Below are 22,824 nucleotides of genomic sequence, written 5' to 3'. Positions count from 1 at the left end.
CAATAGTTCAGTATCATGTTAAAAACACTAGTTTTATTTCTTTTCAAAAGTAGGAGGTTTTGAAAGGTCTCCCTTGAAAAAGAGATCGATGACCTCAATGGGACCACCTGGTTAAAGAAAGGTTTAATAAATCATTAATAAAAGGAGGAGAAGATGGATATTAAATATTGTGTCAGACATTATTCAAAATCTTATTTTGCAATTGTGAGATGACGTGCAATATTAGAGGGAATGGACAATCACTATTATTATATTTTCGGGTTTTTTTGTTTTGACCAAATATTGTGTGATTTGTTTTTTTACTAGTCCATACATTAGGATGTGGTTAGCCTAGCTTAGCATAAAGAATGGGAGCAGGGGGAAACAGCTAGCCGGGTACAATATTTTAACTTGGAGTTAGGGGAATTACTTTCGAATACTTTCTAAATATGGGCCTAAATGACGCAAATATTAGTTCCAAACTCATGTCTTTTAACTGCTCAATGTTTCTGAGCAAGAAACAAATAATGACTTTAATTTCATTTAAATAAAGCAGAGAAAAAAAAGCACATTCTTATATTTAAGAAGCTGCATTAAACAAGAGGATTGAGGCATTTTAACTCACAAGGTTGTATTTGAGAAAAGAGCAAGCAAAAGTTTCACACCCTTTACTACACTAATATCATCAGAACAAAACTAATCTGATTGAAAAAATGACCTCGGAACAGTGTCTTTGTGCAGTCAGCAGCAGTGTTTCTTGGGCTGTAGCTCCTGTGTGGAGCCCATAGGGGGCAGTGGGGGCTCATAATGTCACAGCAGAGCCCAAACGCGTCTCATCTCTGAGTTTTAAAAGGTGGATATTCTTTAGTGTTCATTTCAATGTTAACTGACATTAAATATAAATGTAAGAAAAACATGGCCATGACAATGTTTTTAGCTCTATTATTCCTGTATTAAAAAGATTGTACATATTTGCATTAGGAGAAAAATACCAAATATGTATTGTGTGTAGGTTGTCAAGCTGGATTTATGAATAAAATGTGAATACAAAGTGCACATATTCAATTAAAAAATAATTTCAATGTACACATCTTCTACTAATTTAGTTCTTTGGTCTGTTTGGATTGTCTGTATGAATAGTGACTTTTTGTGCATGTAAATGGTCTGCAAGGGCGTAGAAAAAAATAAAAATAATCTTGTTTTCGGTGTAATTTAACCATTGAAATGAAAACAATACATTTCTATTGTGTTATTTATTAAGGTCACCCGATTAGATATAGATATTTAAATATAAATACTTGTGTGGTCTAAAGTTGGCAAATTATTTGTTCGATGTTTGCAATGGTGCAGTTGTATCGATCTCTGACCCTTTATCTTCAACATAACATTATGTAATGCCATTGTAATGATCTGCTGCAACAGCCTGAATGTTGTATACATTGAAATAAAATGACATGTTGCAGTGGTTGTTAAAATTGCTGCAATGTTTTTAATAGAAATGTATTAATACATGCAGTAATGTAAGAATAAAATAGATTATTATTATTATGTACATGTAGTATTCTAGTAAGGAAAACAAATATCGTGAAACTTAATGCATTTTTGGCCGTTAAAAAAAGATTCTGAAGATCCAACAAGAACTCATTTTATCTTCTAAAAAGACATTTGGAGTCAGTGTGATTCAGGCTCGGATGCATGATTCGAACATTGTTGTTAAAATAATATCAAATGATCGTTATGAGTGAAGACATAACAGGCTTTCATGAAGAAAATAGCAACTCGTGCATTATATAATTAACAAATACTCTACTTCAAAGTGTGTGAAACATAATTCATATTCAAGTTGTTTATTACAAGATGCAGCAGATTACTACATAACAAAGTGAGTCAATTGCATCTTGTCGAGTTATGACAACATGTCGAATAACAATAAGTTATGTTTACCGCTTATGCTTTTTGTGCGGCAGAAGCTCAGTCTATAGGGAACCGGAAGGTGGTCGGTTCAAGTCCCGGATCAGACAAAGTATGGAGAGTGTATAAAAGCTCCTTAAATGAAGAAGAGTCAAATGCATAGACCACATGTCTCTGTGTGTGGTGACGCGTACATCTTTGTAGCTATAACAATTATTTAATTCCAATCCTCCATTTCCATTTGTACTCCCTCTGTTTATTATCCTTTCCACGAAACCTAACATTTATTCTGAACCCTTTCCTGTAGTGTGTTTTATAATTGTTAGTGCATGTAAATGGTCTGCAAAGGATACAATCTCTGTACCCCCCCCCCCCCCAGGCCTGAAATGCCTATTGGAATGATTTGTTTACTTCCGGAACATAGTGACATCACTATGTAACATTCGATCTTCTATTGGCTAGCGCTCAAACACATTATACATGATAGGCTAAGGCTCGGGACATCTCTAAGGAGTTGACCAATCACCACAGAGCCGACCAGCTAACCAATCAGAGCAGACTGGGCTCTGGTCTCAGACAGAGGGTGAAAAGAGGTGCTGCAGCACAGGCAGTATGAGGAAAGTAAAGAGCTTTTTGAACATTAAAGCATGGAGACATGTCCCAGTAGAGACACTACATACTGATATGAACCTGAGAATGAGCAGAAGATGTCCTCTTTAAAAGGATCCTGCACACGAAATCACACTTTTATATTAAAGGTGGGGTAGGTAATTTTGGAGAAACCAGCTGGAGTGCTAGAATTTGAAAATACACAGCCGGAAAAAATCTGCCTCTTCCTTCAGACTTCCTCACAGAGCCCCTCCTCCAACACACAGGAACGCGCACATGAGGGCACGAGATAAGTTTGTGCACAGATGGAAGGCTGACAGGCAGGTAGGCCATCCAGTTACTTTAGCCGGGCCGACTCAGATTATTGGTCGTGCTTTTTACAGCGCCACGGCTTCCACGAGATTTTTTGTCAAAGCACTTCAGATATTCATTGCTATCGGGGTGTTAAGAGCATTCCATGGAATATAACAACGAGTGTATCTCGAGCCGGTTTCTAAAATGTACATACCCCACCTTTAAATGATTTACTCCTTATGTATTTACAGTCCTTCTCGGTAGTGTAACTGTGTTTGTGTAGCAGCTGTTCACCAGGTTTCCAAGTAAAAGTATTTTTTTATTCTTCAGAAAAAGCCAGTGTGTGTTTTCTGTTGGCTGTTGTCAAGCCGTGAACCAAAACCCGACTCCTGACGGGCGGCAAAACTCTTGTCGGCTCCAAATAAATGTTGGGTTGTAACTCTACTGCGATCTGTCCTCGTCTGCAGCTTCTGACAGCCTCCCCCAAAACCCCCCCGTCCTCCTCCCAAAACCCCACATCTGACAGCTCCTCAGCTCTAATACCAGACCCCCAACCACGCCAGCTGTGTGTGTGTGAGTGTGTTTGTGTGTGAGCTGTTTCCTGACAGGGAGGATGAATTTGTGTGGTGACAGCTTCAACAGATGCTCTAATAAAGTACTTTTCTACTGCTCTTGTTTGTCGTTCTGAGTTGAGTCTACAGACTGGAGGAAAACAAGATTTTTATATAAAAAATAAATAAGATAAAAACTTTTCACATGACTGAACTGTGGAGGCGCGCTTCTTTTATCTCACTGGTGAGCCACAGAGGGAAGAGAACTATGTTTTATACCAGATTGAGAAGCACTAACGTTGCCATGTTTATCATTTCATATTGCACTTAGAGATATAGCAAATCATTAACCAGTGTATTAATTATTTCACACATAGGCTTAAGGACAAAGATATTACTCGGGTAAAATAAATGTCGCATGATTACAGACGTAATAAGGACTAAAAAACGACAACGTCATCATTCTTTAAAATTAGCCGGGTGTTATTTGCTTTTTTATTAAGATGTCTGCTGCCTATTTATCTTTTTTATTAGTTAGTATACGACAGTACAACATGATGTCTTTTTGATTGCCTTTATTAACATTTGTTTATTATTCCTCTGGAAGCTTATGTCCCATTTAATTATCTCATGTTCTTTTCAAATAACATTTTAAACTGAAACTCACACACTTGTATAACGTATGAATATAATAGGCTAACATTTGTTTAAATATTACGTTGTTGTACTACGTTGGTCTATTACAGTGTATTCTACCGTATATGATGTTTTCTATTACATTTTATCCTATCTTTACCTCGTGCAATGCCCTGTAAGCATGCTGCACAACAATTCCCTCATTTGGGTAGAATAACCCAGTGACATTTCTCATATGCTGGCTCGCTGTTCAAATCAAGCCATAAAGGGGCCTTATTCTGCTCATTTTCAGTATCATATTTATATGTCGTGCCTCTCCTGTGACATGTTTCCATGCTTTAATGTTTAAAAAACTCTTTATTTTTCTCACCTCTTTTCACCCTCTGTCTGAAACCAGAGCCCAGTCTGCTCTGATTGGTTAGCTGGCCGGCTCTGTTGTGATGGGTCAACCTCTTAGGCTGGAGCCACACGAGGACGTAAACGGACCGCAATCGTGATCAAAAAAGTCTTCCGTCCACACGCAACAGGCACCAGAAACGTGTCCGTTCACACGAGACCGCTCGAAAGTGGCGGAGACGCTGCAGTACATATGCCAGGCCTGTAAGTGGCGCTGTAGTCCTGCCACAAAAGCAGCGAAGAAGACTTCCCACGCATGGTTGCCCTTCTGTTTATTCTCCGCTGTGGACGCGCTGGCTCTTTTTCTCCCTCCCCGAGGCAAGCACTGTAATTCTCTCCGGTTTGCCACCAGCAGATGACAAACACCCACCTCTCCGCCTCTTCCAAGGGACGAGGGGCCGCGCAGCAGAGTTTCAGTTCGATTTTTTTCCGCTGGTCAACATGTCCGTTAAAGTTGAAATCTTCCAGACAAAATTAGAAAAGTGCCGGTCAGAGGTCTTCTTTGTTATTTATTGAGCTTCAAAACAAATGAATAACGACTCTATAAACATATAAGAATAAAAAAACGGAGCCTCTCTTTTCCTCTCCCTCTTCTGAGAGCCCAGCAGCTGATCTCTGAGCAGGAGAGGTGGGGAGAGGCGGGGCTATTGCTTCAACGTTATCAGGAAATGATCGAAAAGGCTTAAACACGGAGCCGTTTGCCCCCCCAGAGCATTTTGTTTGCAGATCTACCCACCTTGGGACCCGCTATCGTTATCTGCGTTTCCACGTCGGCCTCGTGTGGCCGAACCGTCTATCTGATAGTGAACTGTAGCAGATATGACGGTTATCGTCCTTGTGTGGCCGGGGCTTTAGAGATATCCCGCCCCTACCCTATGACGTGCAAGGTGTTGGAGCGCTACAGCCATAGTGATGTCATTATAATGTGGAAGTAAACACATGGAGGTGTTTCAGGCAGGGGGGAGAGAAACTCAGTCTGGAGGGAACACAGGGGGGATGTTAGTCTTTGCAGACCGTTTACATGCACAAAAGGCTGTTCTTCACTCCACTGGACCACTTGTTCCAGGCCATGTTTCCTGTGCGTCTCACCTCTCTGATCTCGTCTTTGGCCTGCTGCAGTTTGTCTGGTTTGTTGTTGAACTGCATCTTGGCTTCGGCTTCTCGTTTCTTCTGTAGGAGCATCTGGCTGTCCTGCCACTTCTGCCACGTCTTGATACGATGGTCAAACACGCCCTGCACACACAACACAGAGTTTAATACAGACAGAATGTCCCAGAAATACAAGATCAATACAATCCTTGTGGTGTCAATTGACCATGAAAAAATGTAATTGCTGTAATCACAATAATAATATGTGATCAATCATGATTAGTCACTAGTTTAAATATTAGTTTAATTAATTAATACTATTTACTTGTTTTTTGGGGGGAGATCCAACAAATACATGTGTGGTGTTGTAGTAAAGAAATGGATCAAAAACTAGTAAGAGAAATCAGAAGGTTTTTTACTTTATTATAATATGGTTTCTGAATTAGTGGCATTAAGATCGCCCTCTGTATAATGTGTGCTACACAGGGCATATCATCTCTGCCGAAACTCCCTCTGGAGGGAACACAGGGATTTTAGACTTTGCAGACCATTTACAGTACATGCACAAAAACCTATATAATACACTAAATGCCTTTTTTTTTTAAATAATTTGCATAGATAGCATCTCAAGATTTGATGAAAAGGCTTGGCCAAGGAAAAAACTGAAAATGAAAGATGCAAGTGAAGTATGCAGTCACATTGGAATCTATTTTCTAGCAAAGCCATTCTTTGTACCTAAACAGGGCAAGCCATTCACTTGTTATCCAAAGACGAGTCACGTCAATGGCTCCACAAGTCCCAGTCAAACTATCTGTATCGTCCCGGCTCTGACTTTATAGCTACTTGAACTCACATACCAGAGTACCACATAGCACTGTGCTAGACCACACACACGTGCATGTATCAATTATGTGACTTTATTTTGCAGAGATACAGTATGTATAAAGTATAAGGATAAAGTATATTTAAAAATGTGCATGTATTTTAGATAGGAAATAGCACAAACATGTATTCACAATTATAAACAACAGGTCATACCTTTCTAAACATTTATGAATCTAGGTTCAAATAGGGGCCAATCCCAACACTCACAACACAGGTAAGTGTGCATACCGCTTTACTGCAGTTCTTCTCTACTTCACTCTAATTCTACACTACTCTATTAGGCGCGTCCACACCTGAGTACTTTTACCCATACTTTTCCCGTTTAGTTCTGTTAGTGCCTGGAATTTTGCGGTCACACCAAAAAGAGCACTTAGTTCCGAGAACTTTTACCCCCATTTGTAGTGCCTGCTAGAGAGGTGTACTATCCTGGGGAGAAAAAAGTACCAATTTCGATTGGCTGGGCGAATTGCAAACCACGACCCGTAAAACTCTGAAAGGTTTTGTGAAGCCGCCATTGTATTTGCTGGCATTAGCATTTTTAGCATTAGCATTAGCCCCAAGCACCAACGGAGAGAAACTAACTTATGGCAACACAAAAGAAAACATGGGAGCGGTGGAGATGAGGAGGTGTTGGCGATTTACTCGGAAGGCTTCAGTAGAAGCTGCCGGGACTCCCAGCAGCTTCTACTGAAGCCAGTCCCTAACTCCGGGGACTTCCGGCCGGGAACTTCGGGTGGCAGTATACGCCGTGAAGTGGTTTGCGGCCTGCCAGTAAACCCAAAGCAGAAGAAGAAAAAGTGACGTCAGCGGCTTCATTTGCGTAATCTTCCCTCAGGGACTTATTCCGGTTTGAACGCGATCTGTACTTAGTTCCATGGGGGTACTAAGTGCTGGGCACCAAGTACGGCAAAGTACTTGGTGTGAAAGCGGCTATAGTAGCTCTACTCTATGCTATTTCACTCCACTGTTTCCCATCCTGTCTGGGTCCTTCCTGCACTCAGGTGTTTGGTATCCAGCAGCTCAGACAGCAGGTCACTAGTTTAGCAGGACAGACTTTTGGTTATGACTGATTTTAACTTCAATGTCCTATATAAAACGATATTTGTTCCAGAGAGAACTTAAAAAGGCTTTTTATGTGTCTCAATTCACTTACATCTGTTCTTACATGAGCTATTCTGAGTGCATAAGTGCATCCCAATACACAGTATGGCAAAAATGCACAATGATTACCCTTATGATGCAAGCAAGAAATATATATGTGGATTTGTTCACTATTTAACAATTGTACCATGATACTGGTGTTGAAAAGAAGCCAACATTAATTTTACTGGGTTATTCAAGCAGTCTGTTTTGAGCTGCTAGCACCAATTATAATTTAGCTTGCTAGCTAACAGCGGAGAACGTCACTTACAGCCAGGGCACAGCAGCAGCCAATCATTTGGCACAATAGAAGAATAATCTAGACCTTTGTTGTATTTCAATTTGAGTCTATTATTTGATGTTTGTCTCTTGTCAGTTTGTATATTCCTGTGTTTTGTATGCACCTGTTCATAGATTGTTTTAGTTTGAACTTGCAATTATTAAAATAAAGTCTGATTTAAAAATATACATGTATATCAACCCATAGAGCATATGCAAGTTAGCATCCCACAGGTTCTATGCGCTGGGGACCCGTACTATACATCATACAGTATACTATTGTGTGCAGAGTGAATCGACCCTCAGACTCATACCTTGACGGCGATGATGAGGCGGACATAGTCCCCCAGTAACTCAGAGAAGAGGTAGAAGTCTCCGTTGGCCTGGTCCTGGTGCAGCTGGTCGATCTTCTCCTCCACCTCGGCCAGCTGGGACAGAGCCCGGGACAGAGCTGTGTGGTCCTCGCTGTTCCCCAACATGGCCGCCGACTTGGCAAACTGCGCCGTGTTCACCGACAGCTCTGGAGAGGAGAGGAGGAACTCAGTCTGGTGCCAGAACATGATGCGGTATTCTTGAGACGTAAATATCTGATTTCATTTATACAAATATTCTTTACAAAAAAAAAATCAACTAACTAACAACATATTGTTTTTTTGTTTAAGAGCACATTAACTCACATTGAGTGTACGGCCCTATCTGAGTAGGGTTAAGACTTTTCAACAAAAAATGAAAGTAGTAAAAATAAATAAAGACATGTACAGTAATTCCATATATTCGACCTGTGGATTTAATGCTTGGCTTCATAATTGAAAATTGAAAAAATAATTATAGCAAATTAATAGTTAATAACTCTACAATATGTTAACTATTTATTTAAAGAGCCTGCAAGAAAAAACGCTGTTGTGACATGCCCTGCAAAAGAACCAAACCACTATTAGAAACTTTTATTTAGAAAATCCAGAGAGGTTGTTGAGGCATGTTTGATAACTATCGAATAAGCCATTTATTAAATAAACAAACTATATTGTTAAACCAGCAGAATGTGGTATAGCAAGCACTTTTCGTATGGTAATCAAGAGAAGTGTGCTGGGCGGTGCCATCGCGTCAAAAGGGAACATATTCAGTCAGAATTGTTGTTAACGAAATTCCCACTGCGATCATTGGGAAGTAATTTGAAACACACCCTACAACGTCCAGTCGGCATCATACCTTTCCTGTGACAGACCAGAGACTCCACACTGGCATGAAGTTTCCTCAGCTGAACGTCCAGATTCTCAAAGTGCTGCTGCTTCTCCTCAAACCACTGAAAGACACACACACACACACACACACACACACACACACACACAATGTATACATCACTTCAGGGGACATTACATTGACTTACATGCATTTCCTGGAGACTTATCCTAACCATAACCAACACATACCTAACCCTAACCCTTAACCTTAACCTAACCAAGTCTTCACCCTACAATTAATGATTCCCCTCATGGGGACCATTATGTCCCCATAACTATATATAAGTATAGTAATGCTAGGACACACACACACACACACACACACACACACACACACACACACACACACACACACACACACACACACACACACACACACACACACACACACACACACACACACACACACACACACACACACACACACACACACACACACACACACACACACACACACACACACACACACACACACACACACACACACACACACACACACACACACACAATATTTCTCCCAACCTCCTCATTCAGGTTCATATTCCCTTATTCCCTTTCTTCCTTTTTATTTAACTTTCTCCACTTCCTTACTTTGTTATCTTCACCATTTCTTCATACCCTCATATTAACTTTATTTACATGTTTACTCACTTCCTTTCTTTCCTCTTCCTTTCGACTCTACATGTACCTACTTCATTAGTTCATATTCCTTTGGTTATTTCCTTCCCTTCTCCTCTACATCCTCATTCCCCTTTTTTTTTTTCTTCCTCCCTTCTATCCTCTCTCCTCGCTCTGTACTCACAGCGTCTGACTCGTTCATCTTGATGGTCATCTTGTTGACGGCCTCTGCGGCCTTGTTGACCATCCGCAGGAGACCGGCGCTGCTCAGAGCCTGAGTGCTGACCGCCCGCGGCAACTGGACCAAACAACAACAAACAAACAAACAGGATGTCAGACTTTACAACGACCCCCGGCCCCTGGCAGACCACCACACACAATACAGAATGCAACACATGGCAACTTATTTACACACTACAACAGAAGTGTTTCCAGACAGAATGTGATCTAGACCAGTGATTCTCAAATGGGGGTACGCGGACCCCTAGGGGTACTGCAGGGGTACGTGGGTTTAAAAAAAAAAAAAAGGTTAATAATTAAAAACCCATGCATGATTACAAAAATAATCTTAGTACAATAAATTAAATAGAAAACACAATTTTATATAAAATATTCCTAGAACCACCAAGGGGGTCCTCATATAAACATGTCAAATGTGTGTATTGTATTTTATAGTTTTTCACAATATATCATTTTGTTCATTAGTTTGTTAAACATATATTACTTCAGTTGAAAAACTCCTTGGAAAAATCTGTTTTATAAAAAAGTTATATTTTTTAATGCATAAAATGAAAATATCCTTAGTTTGTTGTAATTCATGCACGAAGGAGTTAATAAATCACACACTGAGGGAACATCACTATATTGGAATTATTTGTATAGGCTTTTTCCATCAAAAATGTCCGGGGTCGGTCAGGGGGTACTTGGCTGAGAAAACGTTTCAAAGGGGGTACATTACTGAAAAAAGTTTGAGAAGCACTGAGCTAGACCAGAGTTACAAGAAATATTCCTGTGTATTATGGACACATAATAAATGCATAGCCTTAGCTCCATGTAGATAACACAAACAAGAACATTAACATATTTTGCCGTGATTTAATTTATGTAATACACTCAAAAAATGATGTCGATATAACACCATACTGATAATAGTTATGAAAAACCATGAATTAATACTTTGACAAGTGTGCTTACAAGACGGCAGGCGACACACTTTTAAAACAAAGCAACGAACAAGATTCCTCCAATTAAATTATTGCAGTATCTGGAACATGCAGTAGAGGAGGCTGTTCCACCAACGTTTTGCTGGTTGTGAGTATTTTCTCATTTAGTTCTTTGTGGGCTTGCCTCTTTATTTAATATGTAATGTTACTCGTTTTCCTTTTTGGCTTTATCTACACTTTACCATTGCTGTTGTAAACCTGTAAATATCGGCTTGTTGGTTTTTTCCAGTGTTAATGTTTCTATTTCTTTTGATGCTTTCTTTGTGAGTCATTCGCTCATTTTCTCATTGTTTTAAACATCTTGTCTCAAATGGTGATTTCATTTCCTGCAGTTAAAGTTTAAAGTTTAATTGATCTTTAATTAAATATTTTAGAGTGCCATCTTTCACATTTGTTTCGTTGCCGTTTCTAGTTCAACCTTTACATTTTTAACATTTTCTTTTTGTCTTCCCTTAAATTTCCCCTCTCTCTCTGTTTCAATCTATATCTTAACTACATTTATTTATTTGCTCTTGTTTTGTCTTCTTGCCTCTGTCTAACTCTATTACAGCTGCCCCCCGATTGTAATGCGTCCCACGTTCTAACTCCGATTTAATGTGTGCCGAGCAACTTTAACAGCCCCAAAAACCAGCTAAGACCCCATCGCGTCACTCTGAAAACGCCCCGATGTCCGTCTGAAAATAGGCTCATTTTTCTTCATTTTGGAAAAGTTTACTTTTCTCCCGGACATGTAGCGTTTTCCTCCATCGCTGGAGCACATTTACCCCCCCCCCCCTTCCAATCTAATTTAGGTGGAGCGGCAGCAGCCAGGGGGACGACTTGGTCCCAAAGGCCCCTCGGAGGGTAAATGAGTAAAGGTGGGGGGGTAAATATAGCTTTGAATTGCAACCAGTTCCCCCCCCCCCCCCCTCCTCTGGTTGCATTTCATTTAGCGGGCCGGACGGAGCGCTGTGCTCGGTCAAGCGTCCGAGTGATTCATCTGTTAAATCTGTGACAAGGGGCCATTTATTGTTGTGGCTCCTTCCCAACGCAATCCCACCAACTGTTAGGCAGAGCGGGGGGCTAGGGACTGGGGTGAGGAGTGGTACAGTTAGAGCCAACGAGACGAAGTGTTACAGAGAATTTAGTCTGAGTGGACAATAAAGCGAGGAAACAGGAAACGCTAGACTCTTAAACCCGAAGGCAGTTTTTACAGGCGCGTTGGGTTGAGCTCGTCGGGACGTTCCGCTGCTTGTTGGGAAAAAGACGTGAAGAAAACTCAGACAGAGCTTTTGCTGTTATTTGGGGGGGTTAGTTATTTGGTTTTCCCCCCATTTCTGACAGTCCATCAGTTATTTTGTCAAGAGTGAGGGCCTGTGTCTACATAATGTACGTTTTTAGCACCAGAGTCTTTTTTCAATTGTTTCCAATGGGGAGTGAGTGCATAGCGCCACAAGTGATAGAGAGGTGAAGTCCCTCCCCTTCCGGTGGACTTCCATGGGACCTTATTTCGGAAAAATTATGCATTTAAGTCAATGTAGAGAGAAAGATTATCTTTCGATCCCGTTTGAATTGTGCCACGAATTACACATATGATGTTTGTCAATTTAAAAGATAATTTTGAAAGTCAACATTTTTTAAATGTGTCGTAAAACTATGAAGTAACACATTTTTTTGTGTGAAACGCTCAATGACTTACATCTCTGGTCTCGCACACGTCACCAACACCAAGATGGCCGTCACGTTAGCACATTTCACCTCTTTCTTTCAGAATGAGGCGAAAAGTATTAAAAGAGGTGAAAATCACTACAAGTCTGGGCATGTTGAGAGCTGTACATACGAAAAAGGAGAGTTAGTCGGTTCCGTAAGAGCCAGCATGCGGGACCGGCTTTACAAGGTTTCGGTGAGTAACACGAGTGTAATGTGTAACGTTAATGACATCACTTACGCAACTCCGGGATTTGTAGTCTTTTCTAGTTGCGTATTTTTCATAGTTTTACATTTCAACAGTTTTACGACAAATTGTGACTTTTTTGACATGGAAATTATTTTTTAAGATTGACAAACATCATATGTGTAATTTGTAGCATAATTCAAACGGGATCGAAAGATAATCTCTCTCTCTCCCCATTGACTTCAATACACAATTTTTCCAAAATAAGGGCGGAAGTAGAAGGGCGGGACTTCGCCTCTATATTGCCTCGAGAAAAAGTCCTGCTCCTAGCTTCTTATCCTGAGCGCTCCAAAGTGTTTATGTTTGGGTTTAAAATATCTCAACTTTTCAGAAAAGACATTAGGGGACAAACTTATTTTTGGCTATTTTTGGCTATTTTTGGCTATTTATGGCGAAAGAAGAAGTTTGTAAATCAAAGCAGACCGTTAAAGGCTGACTGGACTTTCGAAGTTTGCCAGTGGCATTAAAAAGAGGTTGGGCAGTAAGAACTGAACCTACATCCTTTCTGTAGGAAAACAAGGAGGAATGGTTCATCAGTTACCTCTGAGCTCTCCAGAAACTGCAGCACGTCGGGATCCTTCAGCAGGATGGGATGCTTCACTGTTCTCATCAGATACCTGAAACACAGATATTATTTATCATCTTGACCACTTTCTGATCTATAATTAATTAATCTCCTTGTTGCTTGTTGTAGGAAACAAGCTTCTTCTTTAAAAATGTAAACTTCCTTAACCCTTAAATGGGCAATATATAAATATTTTGGAAAATTGATTGATTGCCATTACACCATTATTACACCCATGATACACTATTATTACACTGTTAGTTGACCCATATATCACCCAAGTAACATCAGTATTACACTTATGTAACATAAATATAACAACCATATTACACTGCAATTATATTGTTATTAGACCTATTTTACACATGGACAGAGCCTGTCAAATGACTATCGTTCAGAATAGAAAAAACATTAAAGGGTTTCAGTCTAAATTAAAAAACACACAGTAGAAGTCTGAACATATATATATATATATATATATATTAGTGGTGTCAAAATAGTGGTGTCAAAATTATCGCGTTAACGGCGGTAATTAATTTTTTGAATTAATTGCGTTAAAATATTTAACGCATTTAAAGCATGTGCAGAATGGCCCGCACCATACGTGCCACCAGTGGCAGCGCCAGGGTATGGCTGGGGTAGGCTACACCCATACCAAGAAATGGCTTAGCCCCACCATGAAAAATGATGTTAAAGTAAGCAAAATAAATTGCACAGACAGCAGTTAGTAAGATTGATTTCAGTAGCCACGGTTTTGAAAACTTTTGTCACGTAGTGATCGTCTTCTCAATAGAATATCTTTGATAACGGCGTGGTGTTGTTGCAGGAAGTACCGACGGAGAATACTTTTGCTGTAGTACAGGGCAGAGCCATATAATAGTAATAATATGGCTCTGGTACAGGGGTGCACATAACTGGTACGCAGATTATGTGCGTAATCTGAACTGCGTACCGTCACTTGTGTCACAAAGCGCATTTGCGTACCGACGTACTTGTGAAGCTTTTCCAGAAGGAGGTTAGATCACCGGACGACAGAGTCGGTGCACACGGAGTGCACAGACAGGGAGCTGTTAACGTCGGTCTGTAAAACGGACTTGTGAGAAAAACTACGCCAACCGGCTGCGGAGGGAGACTCCCCCCTTCACTGGAGAACTGCGCTAAAACAGCTGATCACAACGTTCACACTCTGTGGTCACGAAGTACTCCACTAGCTGCCGCCCCCCCCGCCTCTGTTGACTTTCCTGAAGTACTCCCCCGTTGATAGAAATCAACACGTAATGAATTAAGACCCCACGGTTTGATGATTGATAGGTGTGTGGGTTGTCTTTCATTTTGACACGCAGAAATTTTTTATAATAAACATTAAATGGATATATCCGCCTTCTTTCATTTATCTTTCCATTCCCACAACAATATACATAAAGAAATGGCATATTTTGGACACAGTTCGAATGGTGATTAATCATGATTAATTAATTTTTAAGCTGTGATTAATCTGATTAAAAATTGTAATCGTTTGACAGCCCTAATATATATATATTAATGTTTTAATACACTTTTTCAATCACCCTTGAATAATTCAACCAAAAAGATGAAAAAAACTTTCTTTAGGAATGATTATTATGACTGAAGATCTTATATACAAAAATAAATATTCCTAAACAAAATATATAAATAAGAAAGAAGAAATTAAAACATCTGTGTGTCCATCAGTGTGGAGTTCTGCAGCTCTGAGCCCTATCAGCTGTCACTGGCTGACCTTCCTGTCAATCAAACACATAAGCAAAGGGCAGCAGAATGTCAGCCCCGCCCACCTCTTTGCGTCCACAAGTCATAAACACCTTGCTTCCACCGCAGCAGCAACACAGACTGTTGCATAAAGTTTTGTATTTGTTTCTCTTTTAAAAGTTATTTTGTTTACCTCCTTAAGTTTGTAATCCACTCTTTTCACTTTCCTTTAGTTTTTAATGAGAATTTTTTTTAAATTAAACTTGTATAAAATAAATAAAAATGTATTATTTAATAAAGTCCAATTACGATATTTGGGTGTCTTTAAAAGGCCTGTATTTTCTCATCCCAAATGTATCACATTATTCTAAACAATACAATCTAAAAAAAAGACTTCCCTTTTAAGAAAATCAAATATATTTTCCAAACCTTCTGATGAAGATTGCAGTTACCGTTTCAATCCTTAATCTCTAAAACTCTACTTTTTAACAAAATATAACAATTCTTAGATATTATGTGTCCCTGAATGCAACGCTGAGGATGGATTTGAAAACTGATCCTACTCATAGCTGCATAACTAATTAATACATGATTTGTATTAATATTGATTGTGCTGCATAATGACTATGAGAAAATGGTTTGAAAAATTAGTTGTTAAAGACACATTTTGCATGTTTTATGTTTCTGCCCATCCACCAACTAAAACAAAAATGATTATAGTGGCTCTGACGTGTTTTAAATATCTTCTTCTTATTATACCTCTCCAGTGCCGATCTCCTCTTCTCCACAAACTCGTTGGACGACTGGTCCTCCTTCCCCACCTTCATCTTGGTCATCCCTGCAGAAGAGTACACACTCATTACCATAAAAACTCATTAGCACCCGGAACGACAATCACTGCTGATCAACACACTGCACACTGTAGGTCTGATCTGTCAGCGCTGCCGCTGACTGATAATCTCCTATCAGGTTCACATTTACACTAAGAACCCGTTTACACGTGGACGATACGGGTTGTATCCGCATAGTTTCTCTTGCGTATAGCCCTTTCGTTTACACGAGGCCGTAACAAAACGATAGAAACGGACCCCACAAACGATAATGGGTCCCAAGGTGGATAGATCTGCAAACGGAACGCTCTGGGGGGTCAAACGGCTCCGTGTGTACGATCATTTTCTGATAACGATAAAATAGCCCCGCCTCCCTCCCCCCACGTCTCCCTCTCCCCACGTCTCCTGCTCAGAGATCAGCTGCTGGGCTGTCAGGAGAGGGGGAGGAAAAGAGAGGCTCCGTTTATTATTCTTAATATTAGTATATAGAGTCGTTATCAATTTGTTTTAAAGCTCAATAAATAACAAAGAAGACCTCTGACCGGCACTTTTCTAATTTTGTCCGGAAGATTTAAACTTTAACGGACATGTAGACAGGCGGAAACAAATGTCAACGGAAACTCTGCCGCACGGTCCCCTCGTCCCTTGGAAGAGGTGGAGAGGTGGGTGTGAGGGAATATTTCTGTCTTTACTCCTAGATATTTAACCTTTTCTGTGTGTTGACGTTTACGACCAACCCTGGCTCTGTTATCTCTCTTAAGGAATGGGAGGCTCCAGCTATCTTGATAAACCAGGTCAACTCTCGGTCACGAAATGGTTTACGGCAGTGGGAACGCTGGCTTCGAGGCCATTAAGGGTCAGACGCAAGTGATTCAGGGTGCCCAGCCGTTTAGTCTATCTCCCCAAATATGTTGTTTACTCTCTCTGAACTAGTTAAAAGGGCTATCGAGAGAGAGGCGCGGCAGAATTGATATATGGCAACCCACCAGTGCAGTCAGAATCTCTGGCTGCTGTGACTTGTGATGTGAATTTCTGCGGCCGTATACTTGTAATACATATCAGTGTTTGACATCAAAGCTCCAACTCTCCTCGTGTCTCTCTGAGTCCTGACTCTCCATTGCTGCAGAAGTTTCCCTTACAGTGGGAGTTTTTCATCTGCTGGTGGACTGCCGGAGAGATATACAGCAGGAGCACACGCTGTCCACCGCGGAGAATAAACAGAAGGCATGGCAACCATGCTCCAGGGTCTTCTTCGCTGCTTTTAGTGCATGTTGTGGCAGCAGCAGCGCCACTTACAGGCCTGGCATATGTACTACAGCGTTTCCAGCGGTCTCGTCGTGTGAACGGACACGTTAATTGAGCCGATTGCGTGTGAACGGAAGACTTTTTGGAAAACGCATAAGGTGCGTAAACGCAAACGTTCCCGTGTAAATGGGGTCTAAAGCTTCCCAGGGTCAAGTCATGACCCTGTAGTCTTTCATGTTTTTAGGTAGTAGAAAATCCTACTAAAGCACTACTATAGCTTTATTTGTATAGCACTTTTCATACACAAGATGAGTACAAACAACATAAGACAAACAGAAAATAAGACATAATTCAAGTCAAATTTGAAAACCTTTTACAGCATGTGTGCATATGATACCTTAGACAACAAGAAGGTCGAAAGAGTATAGAATAAATCCAGAAGAAAATAAAATATTAAAGAAAAAATAACCAAACATCAACAACAGATAACCCACTCAGTTAAAGTAAGAAAGAGGTTAAACAAAATGAATAAATAAAAGAAAGTAATAAAAAACAATTTTTTTTTATTGTTTTATAATAATAATAAAAAAAGATTATTATTATTATTATTACTTTAAAAAAAAAAAATTATTTACCATTAGAAGCGGGGGTAAATAAATTGTTATTGTTAATAACAATTCCACAGTTTTGGATAGGGTTGGGTTAGGCTGGCGTAATGGATGAATTCAATCTTCAATCTGACAGCTGAGCAGACGGCAGAGGGCCCGAAGAAACAAAGCCCAGTCTGCTCCGATTGGTTAACTGGCCGGCTCTGTTGTGATTGGTCAACCGAGAGATGTCACAAGTCCTCCATTCAAAATGTTATAGTAGTATTATTTAACATTAGCATCAATTCATACAAAGTACCAAAACAGAAATTATTCATAATAAAGAGTAGCACTTTTCAGAACAATATCTTATCTTAATCCTCGATTATAACACCGCCAGGTATCTTAATTCATATTTATGTTTAATTAATTTCTATATCAGTAATATGAACCTACAAAGTAACTATTAATTAATCTGGTCACAGCAGAAGTATAAAATAGCACTAAATGGAGAAAGGAAAAATGTAAATACTCAAGTAAAGTACAATTACCTTCACTTTTCACCAATGGACATGGACTTGATGGAAGATTGAATAATTTTGTTCTTAATGTGGGGCAAACCTTATTGATACATTTGGTATTTTACATATGATGTCTTATTTGTACTGTTTTTAATTATGTTAAATGAGTTCTTAGTGAAGTAAAGAAAACACCAACATGACATACCTCTGAACTCTGATTTATGTTGTTATATTTATAATGTTGGCTGTTGTTTGCTGCCTTTAACAATGTACCTGAATGACACTTCCAGACTCCTGGACCTCAGTTTGAGAATAGCTAGTGTTAGAGAGTGGCTACACTTACCCACAATGCTTTTCTCCGGCGCAGGGGGGATGATGTAGCCTATGTGCAGGTACTTGGAGGCCAGTTTACTGTGCAGACCCAGAAAATCACTGAAACGCCTTTTCACTGAGAACTCCTGGCTCTTAAACAGAGATATGGACGTCTGGAGGAGAGAGAGAGAGAGAGAGAGAGAGAGAGATATTTCATTTCATCTTCCACACATTTTATCGGTCAAAGTCCGGTACATTTCCGGCGAACGGAAAAACTGTACATAGGAAATTGTTTTCTGATTTAACAGAATTTTCCTGCGGTGCCATCCTCATGAAAGAAATTACACGTTTGACACGAGTGAAGATCTAAGAACAGCAGGTGTGTTTAAGGGGATTTCATTTTGAAGGAAAACCAGAGATTTATAGTTGCTGGACTTCAACTGATTTTCCCGGTTAATATCCGCTGACAGATACACTGTACAGAGAACATACACTTCAGATTCAGCCAACAGATATGTTCCACCTTCAAACTTCACGATTGTGGTAAAAAACAGCAGATGTGTCTGAGATGTTGTTATTCTCACCTTGATCGACACTTTGTAGGCCATGTACGCATTCATCCCATCTCCTGGAACACACACAAAAACACTCCATTATTTCATCAGCATAAGCAGTAGAGTACACACACACTATGCAAACAGTATCAAAGGATACATAGACACACTAGAATACACTCAGATACGGGTTGAACTGGTTCCTTGTGTGTTCTTCTAGTAAATCTTTGGGTGTTTCAGCTGTTTTATTTACCGTCTTCTGCATGTTTACACAAAGGGATGGTCAAGTGAGTGCAGTAAGTAAGAGCTGATAATAAAGTCCTGCTCAGTCTGCTAATGGTTATCAACCTCTTGTGTTCCGATGCCCTCAGGACACTTTGAAACTAAATGTTCCGTTTGTGCCGTCACACACTTGTGTTTTAGGGGGCAACATTTTAGAATAGAAACCAATGATGAGCTTTTTCTCCAATGTGTGTATTCTGAAGCTTTGAGGCTTGATGTTCATGACCGGCTGTACCCAGAGATTCATGGATTGAAAAAGCTCTTTTGGACATTATTTATGGACTCGTCTTTCTCTTCTCATTCTTTGTAAATTATACAGTTAAAGGTAGGTAGCTCGAGTGCGCTAGAATTTGAAAGTACGCAGCCGAAAACAATCTGCCTTTTCCTTCAGACTTCCTCACAGAGCCCCTCCTCCAACACACACGAACGCGCACATGACCAATGAGGGAACGAGATACATTTGTGCACAGATGGAAGGCTGACAGGCAGGTAGGCCATCCAGTTACTTTAGCCGGGCCGGCTCAGATGATTGGTTGTGCTTTTTACAGTACCTCGGCTTCTACAGATGACATTTTTTTATGAATTTATTGTCAAAGCATTTAATGTATTCATTGCTATCGGGATGTTAAGAGCATTCCATGGAATATAACAAAAAGTGTATCTGAAGTGAATTACATACCCCACCTTTAATGAAAAAAAGAAATGTGACGAAAATGTATAAATATAATTGAATAATTTGATTAACATTAAAAGCCCAGCCTATTTGATACGTTATTAGTATTTATTTTATATTTTACTTTCTTAGCAGTTGTTTCTGTTTATTTTTGTCTTATGTATGCACCTGATCCCATTAGTTGATATACCGGAAAGCCAGTTTGTTTTGTTTATTACAATTCTTCACAAAAAAGTAGCGTAGTGACACATTTGAACCTGCAGGGGGTGCAAACTGCATGCAGAGCTTCAATGCGGTTGCATCAATAAAGCATTAGCAGAATCATTTGGAAGTATGACGACAGTGTGACCGAGTCAGTGTCGACCTTTATATATACAGTCTATGGTGTTGACACAGCACTTGACTTTCTGCTGACAGCACATGAAGGGAGTTCAGCTGAGGAGAATTATCATCCACAAACATGTTCACTATCCTCAAGGAGAAAAGAAGAAAGAAAAGGCGGGGAAGGCTGATGGGAAATGTAGTCTTAGTTTGTCGATACACTTTAATAGAGTAGTGCAGGAGAGAGTCCTAAACCTTGAAAATCATTTGAGTGCTTCCTGTTCCCTCCTCCTGAGGTTTTTTTCAAATTTGTTTATGGTTAGATTTCTGAAATAAGGTCTGTGGTTAACACAAGATTGAGGTTTTGTTCAACGACTTAAATACGTCAGTGAATACTGCACATGTGAATGTCCTAAGCTTTAGCGTGTCAGAACAAAAGCGGTTGCTAACAAGAGACTAAATGAGACTGCTAAACTACACCGAACATTAGCCACTTTTAGCTTAGCGGTGGTGACGTGAAGTCACGTGACCGTTGTGTATGAAGTTAACATTACATGTCAATTGTTAGACTTTTTTACCCAAAGCCACTTACATAGACTCGGTGCAGTGTCTTTCCCAAGGACACAACGACAAGCTGACTGCAGTGGAGATTGAACCAGCGCTCCCCTGATCCAAAGATCAACGCACTCCACCACTGAGCCACAGCCTCCCCCCAAATGGATAGCCTTACGTTAGCTTTTTACCCCTGTCTATTGCAGTAGCGCTTCAGAAATCATAAAAGCGGTGTTAATGTGGGAATTATCCCGGTGAACAAAACTTGTAAGCATCATAAACGTGTGTTTGCCAAATATGGTATTCCTGCAATATTCGAAAATCCAATGAAAAAAAAAAAGTGTTTATAGTCAGGAAAGCCCTTGCGATCTAACTTCCAGGTCAGCCTACAAAACGCACCAATTTGTTTTCCAGTAAATGAAAAGAATCATCAAATTCCAGAATCTAATTGGGAATCCCCTTTTCTTGCTGTAGAAATGCACTGATATCAGCTGGATTTCTCTTTCCTGTTTAAAATACACATAGGGCCCTTCTCACTTCTCTTATTTTTCATTTCCTCGCTCCTCGGTCTCGGTCTCACCGGAAGTTGATTTGTCTGCGCCATCTTGAGTAGCGTCCCAATGTTCTTATTTCTGCCAGAGGAGCGAGGATCGATAATGGAGGAGCGATAATGGAGGAGCTATAACCGAGGAACCACCAGACCATCCTTCGATGAAATCCGCAGACACTCGCCCCGCCCCCTTACTGTGTATCGCTCACTGATTGGACGATGCAGTGCATGCACTGATCTGATGCTTCTTGACATGAGAGCAGTTTCCCAGCGGAGTGAAGAAAACACATGAAACTCACGAGAGTCACTCCTCATACTGTGTTTTGTTTCAATTAATGTATCATTTAGTTACAAATATGTGATATATCTGAACAACAAAGTGGTCAAAAATCATTTTATTCATTTTTTGGAAACATTTTCATGACCGCTTTTTTCGTTTTACATTTTCATTTATTATCATTTCCATTCAGTCATTAAGTGCTATTAATGTTAATGTGCTACATATCCACACAAACAAACAAAGTGTGCAATCCAATGAAAGTTAATCTAACTGGGTTTTGATAGATAACATATCTCTTTTTCTTCTCTCAATTATTTTATTTCTATCGTGCACTCTAATCAATATTAATCTAACTATTGTTCGTTTATACATTTTAAGAATGGCGTTTATCTTTTTTGAGAATGAGTTTTTATTTTATTTATTTGAGTCTACAACAGATGATACAAATGTTTGTGTCAGTAAATGTGTACTAACAGAGGCGGGTGTTTGTGAACACAACGGGGACAGAGCTGCTGTCAGACGATCAGCTGTGCAGCGTAATCACAAACGGACGTCGCTTCACGTGACGCTCTGGAGGAAAAGACGTCCCATTGCTCTTAAAACTCATTTCCCTGCTTCTCGTGGTTTCTTTGCGTCTCTCCATGCTTCCCTGGTGGGAGGGACTAGACGCAGGGAAACGACGCAAGTGAGGGACGCAAGGAATCCATTTAACCGAAGTGAGAAGGACTCATAGCATTGTTCCAGGATATTCCAGGACTACAAGGAAGTGGAATCAGAGTGTACTCACCCACTTTCTCTGGGTCAGAGACTGATATGTGCATGTCGAATGAATCGTCGCCCTTCTCCTCTTCAATCTTACAAAACAGAAACAAAACATGTGTGAAAACGGTCACTGCATGTTTCCAGTTTTACAGGTTTCCATTTCCTTGACTTTCATTCTTACAGTAAAGTTTGATCAGTATACGAAGAGAGCAGCTGAACAACAAGTAACAACATGTTGGTAAGAAGTTCAGGGAGAAAACATACTTTTCTCCTTCTCT

The 22,824-nt window shown here is 40.0% G+C and overlaps 1 protein-coding gene across 1 annotated transcript in view; it reads right to left on the bottom strand.

Moving 5' to 3' along the window:
* Positions 1-22,824, bottom strand: part of snx2 (sorting nexin 2) — a 44,849-nt gene that overhangs the window by 8,042 nt on the left and 13,983 nt on the right. Inside the window, exons 4-12 of the mRNA XM_034090483.2 lie at positions 22,572-22,638; positions 19,157-19,200; positions 18,604-18,745; positions 15,837-15,915; positions 13,326-13,401; positions 9,813-9,926; positions 8,979-9,072; positions 8,084-8,289; positions 5,466-5,609 (exon numbers count right to left, since the gene is read on the bottom strand). Of these exons, the coding sequence (XP_033946374.1) occupies positions 5,466-5,609; positions 8,084-8,289; positions 8,979-9,072; positions 9,813-9,926; positions 13,326-13,401; positions 15,837-15,915; positions 18,604-18,745; positions 19,157-19,200; positions 22,572-22,638 (966 nt within the window). The remainder of the gene's footprint in view (positions 1-5,465; positions 5,610-8,083; positions 8,290-8,978; positions 9,073-9,812; positions 9,927-13,325; positions 13,402-15,836; positions 15,916-18,603; positions 18,746-19,156; positions 19,201-22,571; positions 22,639-22,824) is intronic.

This window comes from Pseudochaenichthys georgianus, chromosome 9 (genome assembly GCF_902827115.2).
Source record: "Pseudochaenichthys georgianus chromosome 9, fPseGeo1.2, whole genome shotgun sequence".
In the NCBI taxonomy this organism is placed as follows: domain Eukaryota; kingdom Metazoa; phylum Chordata; class Actinopteri; order Perciformes; family Channichthyidae; genus Pseudochaenichthys; species Pseudochaenichthys georgianus.
Note: the sequence above shows the minus strand (reverse complement) of the source record. Positions and strands in the feature narration are given on the sequence as shown.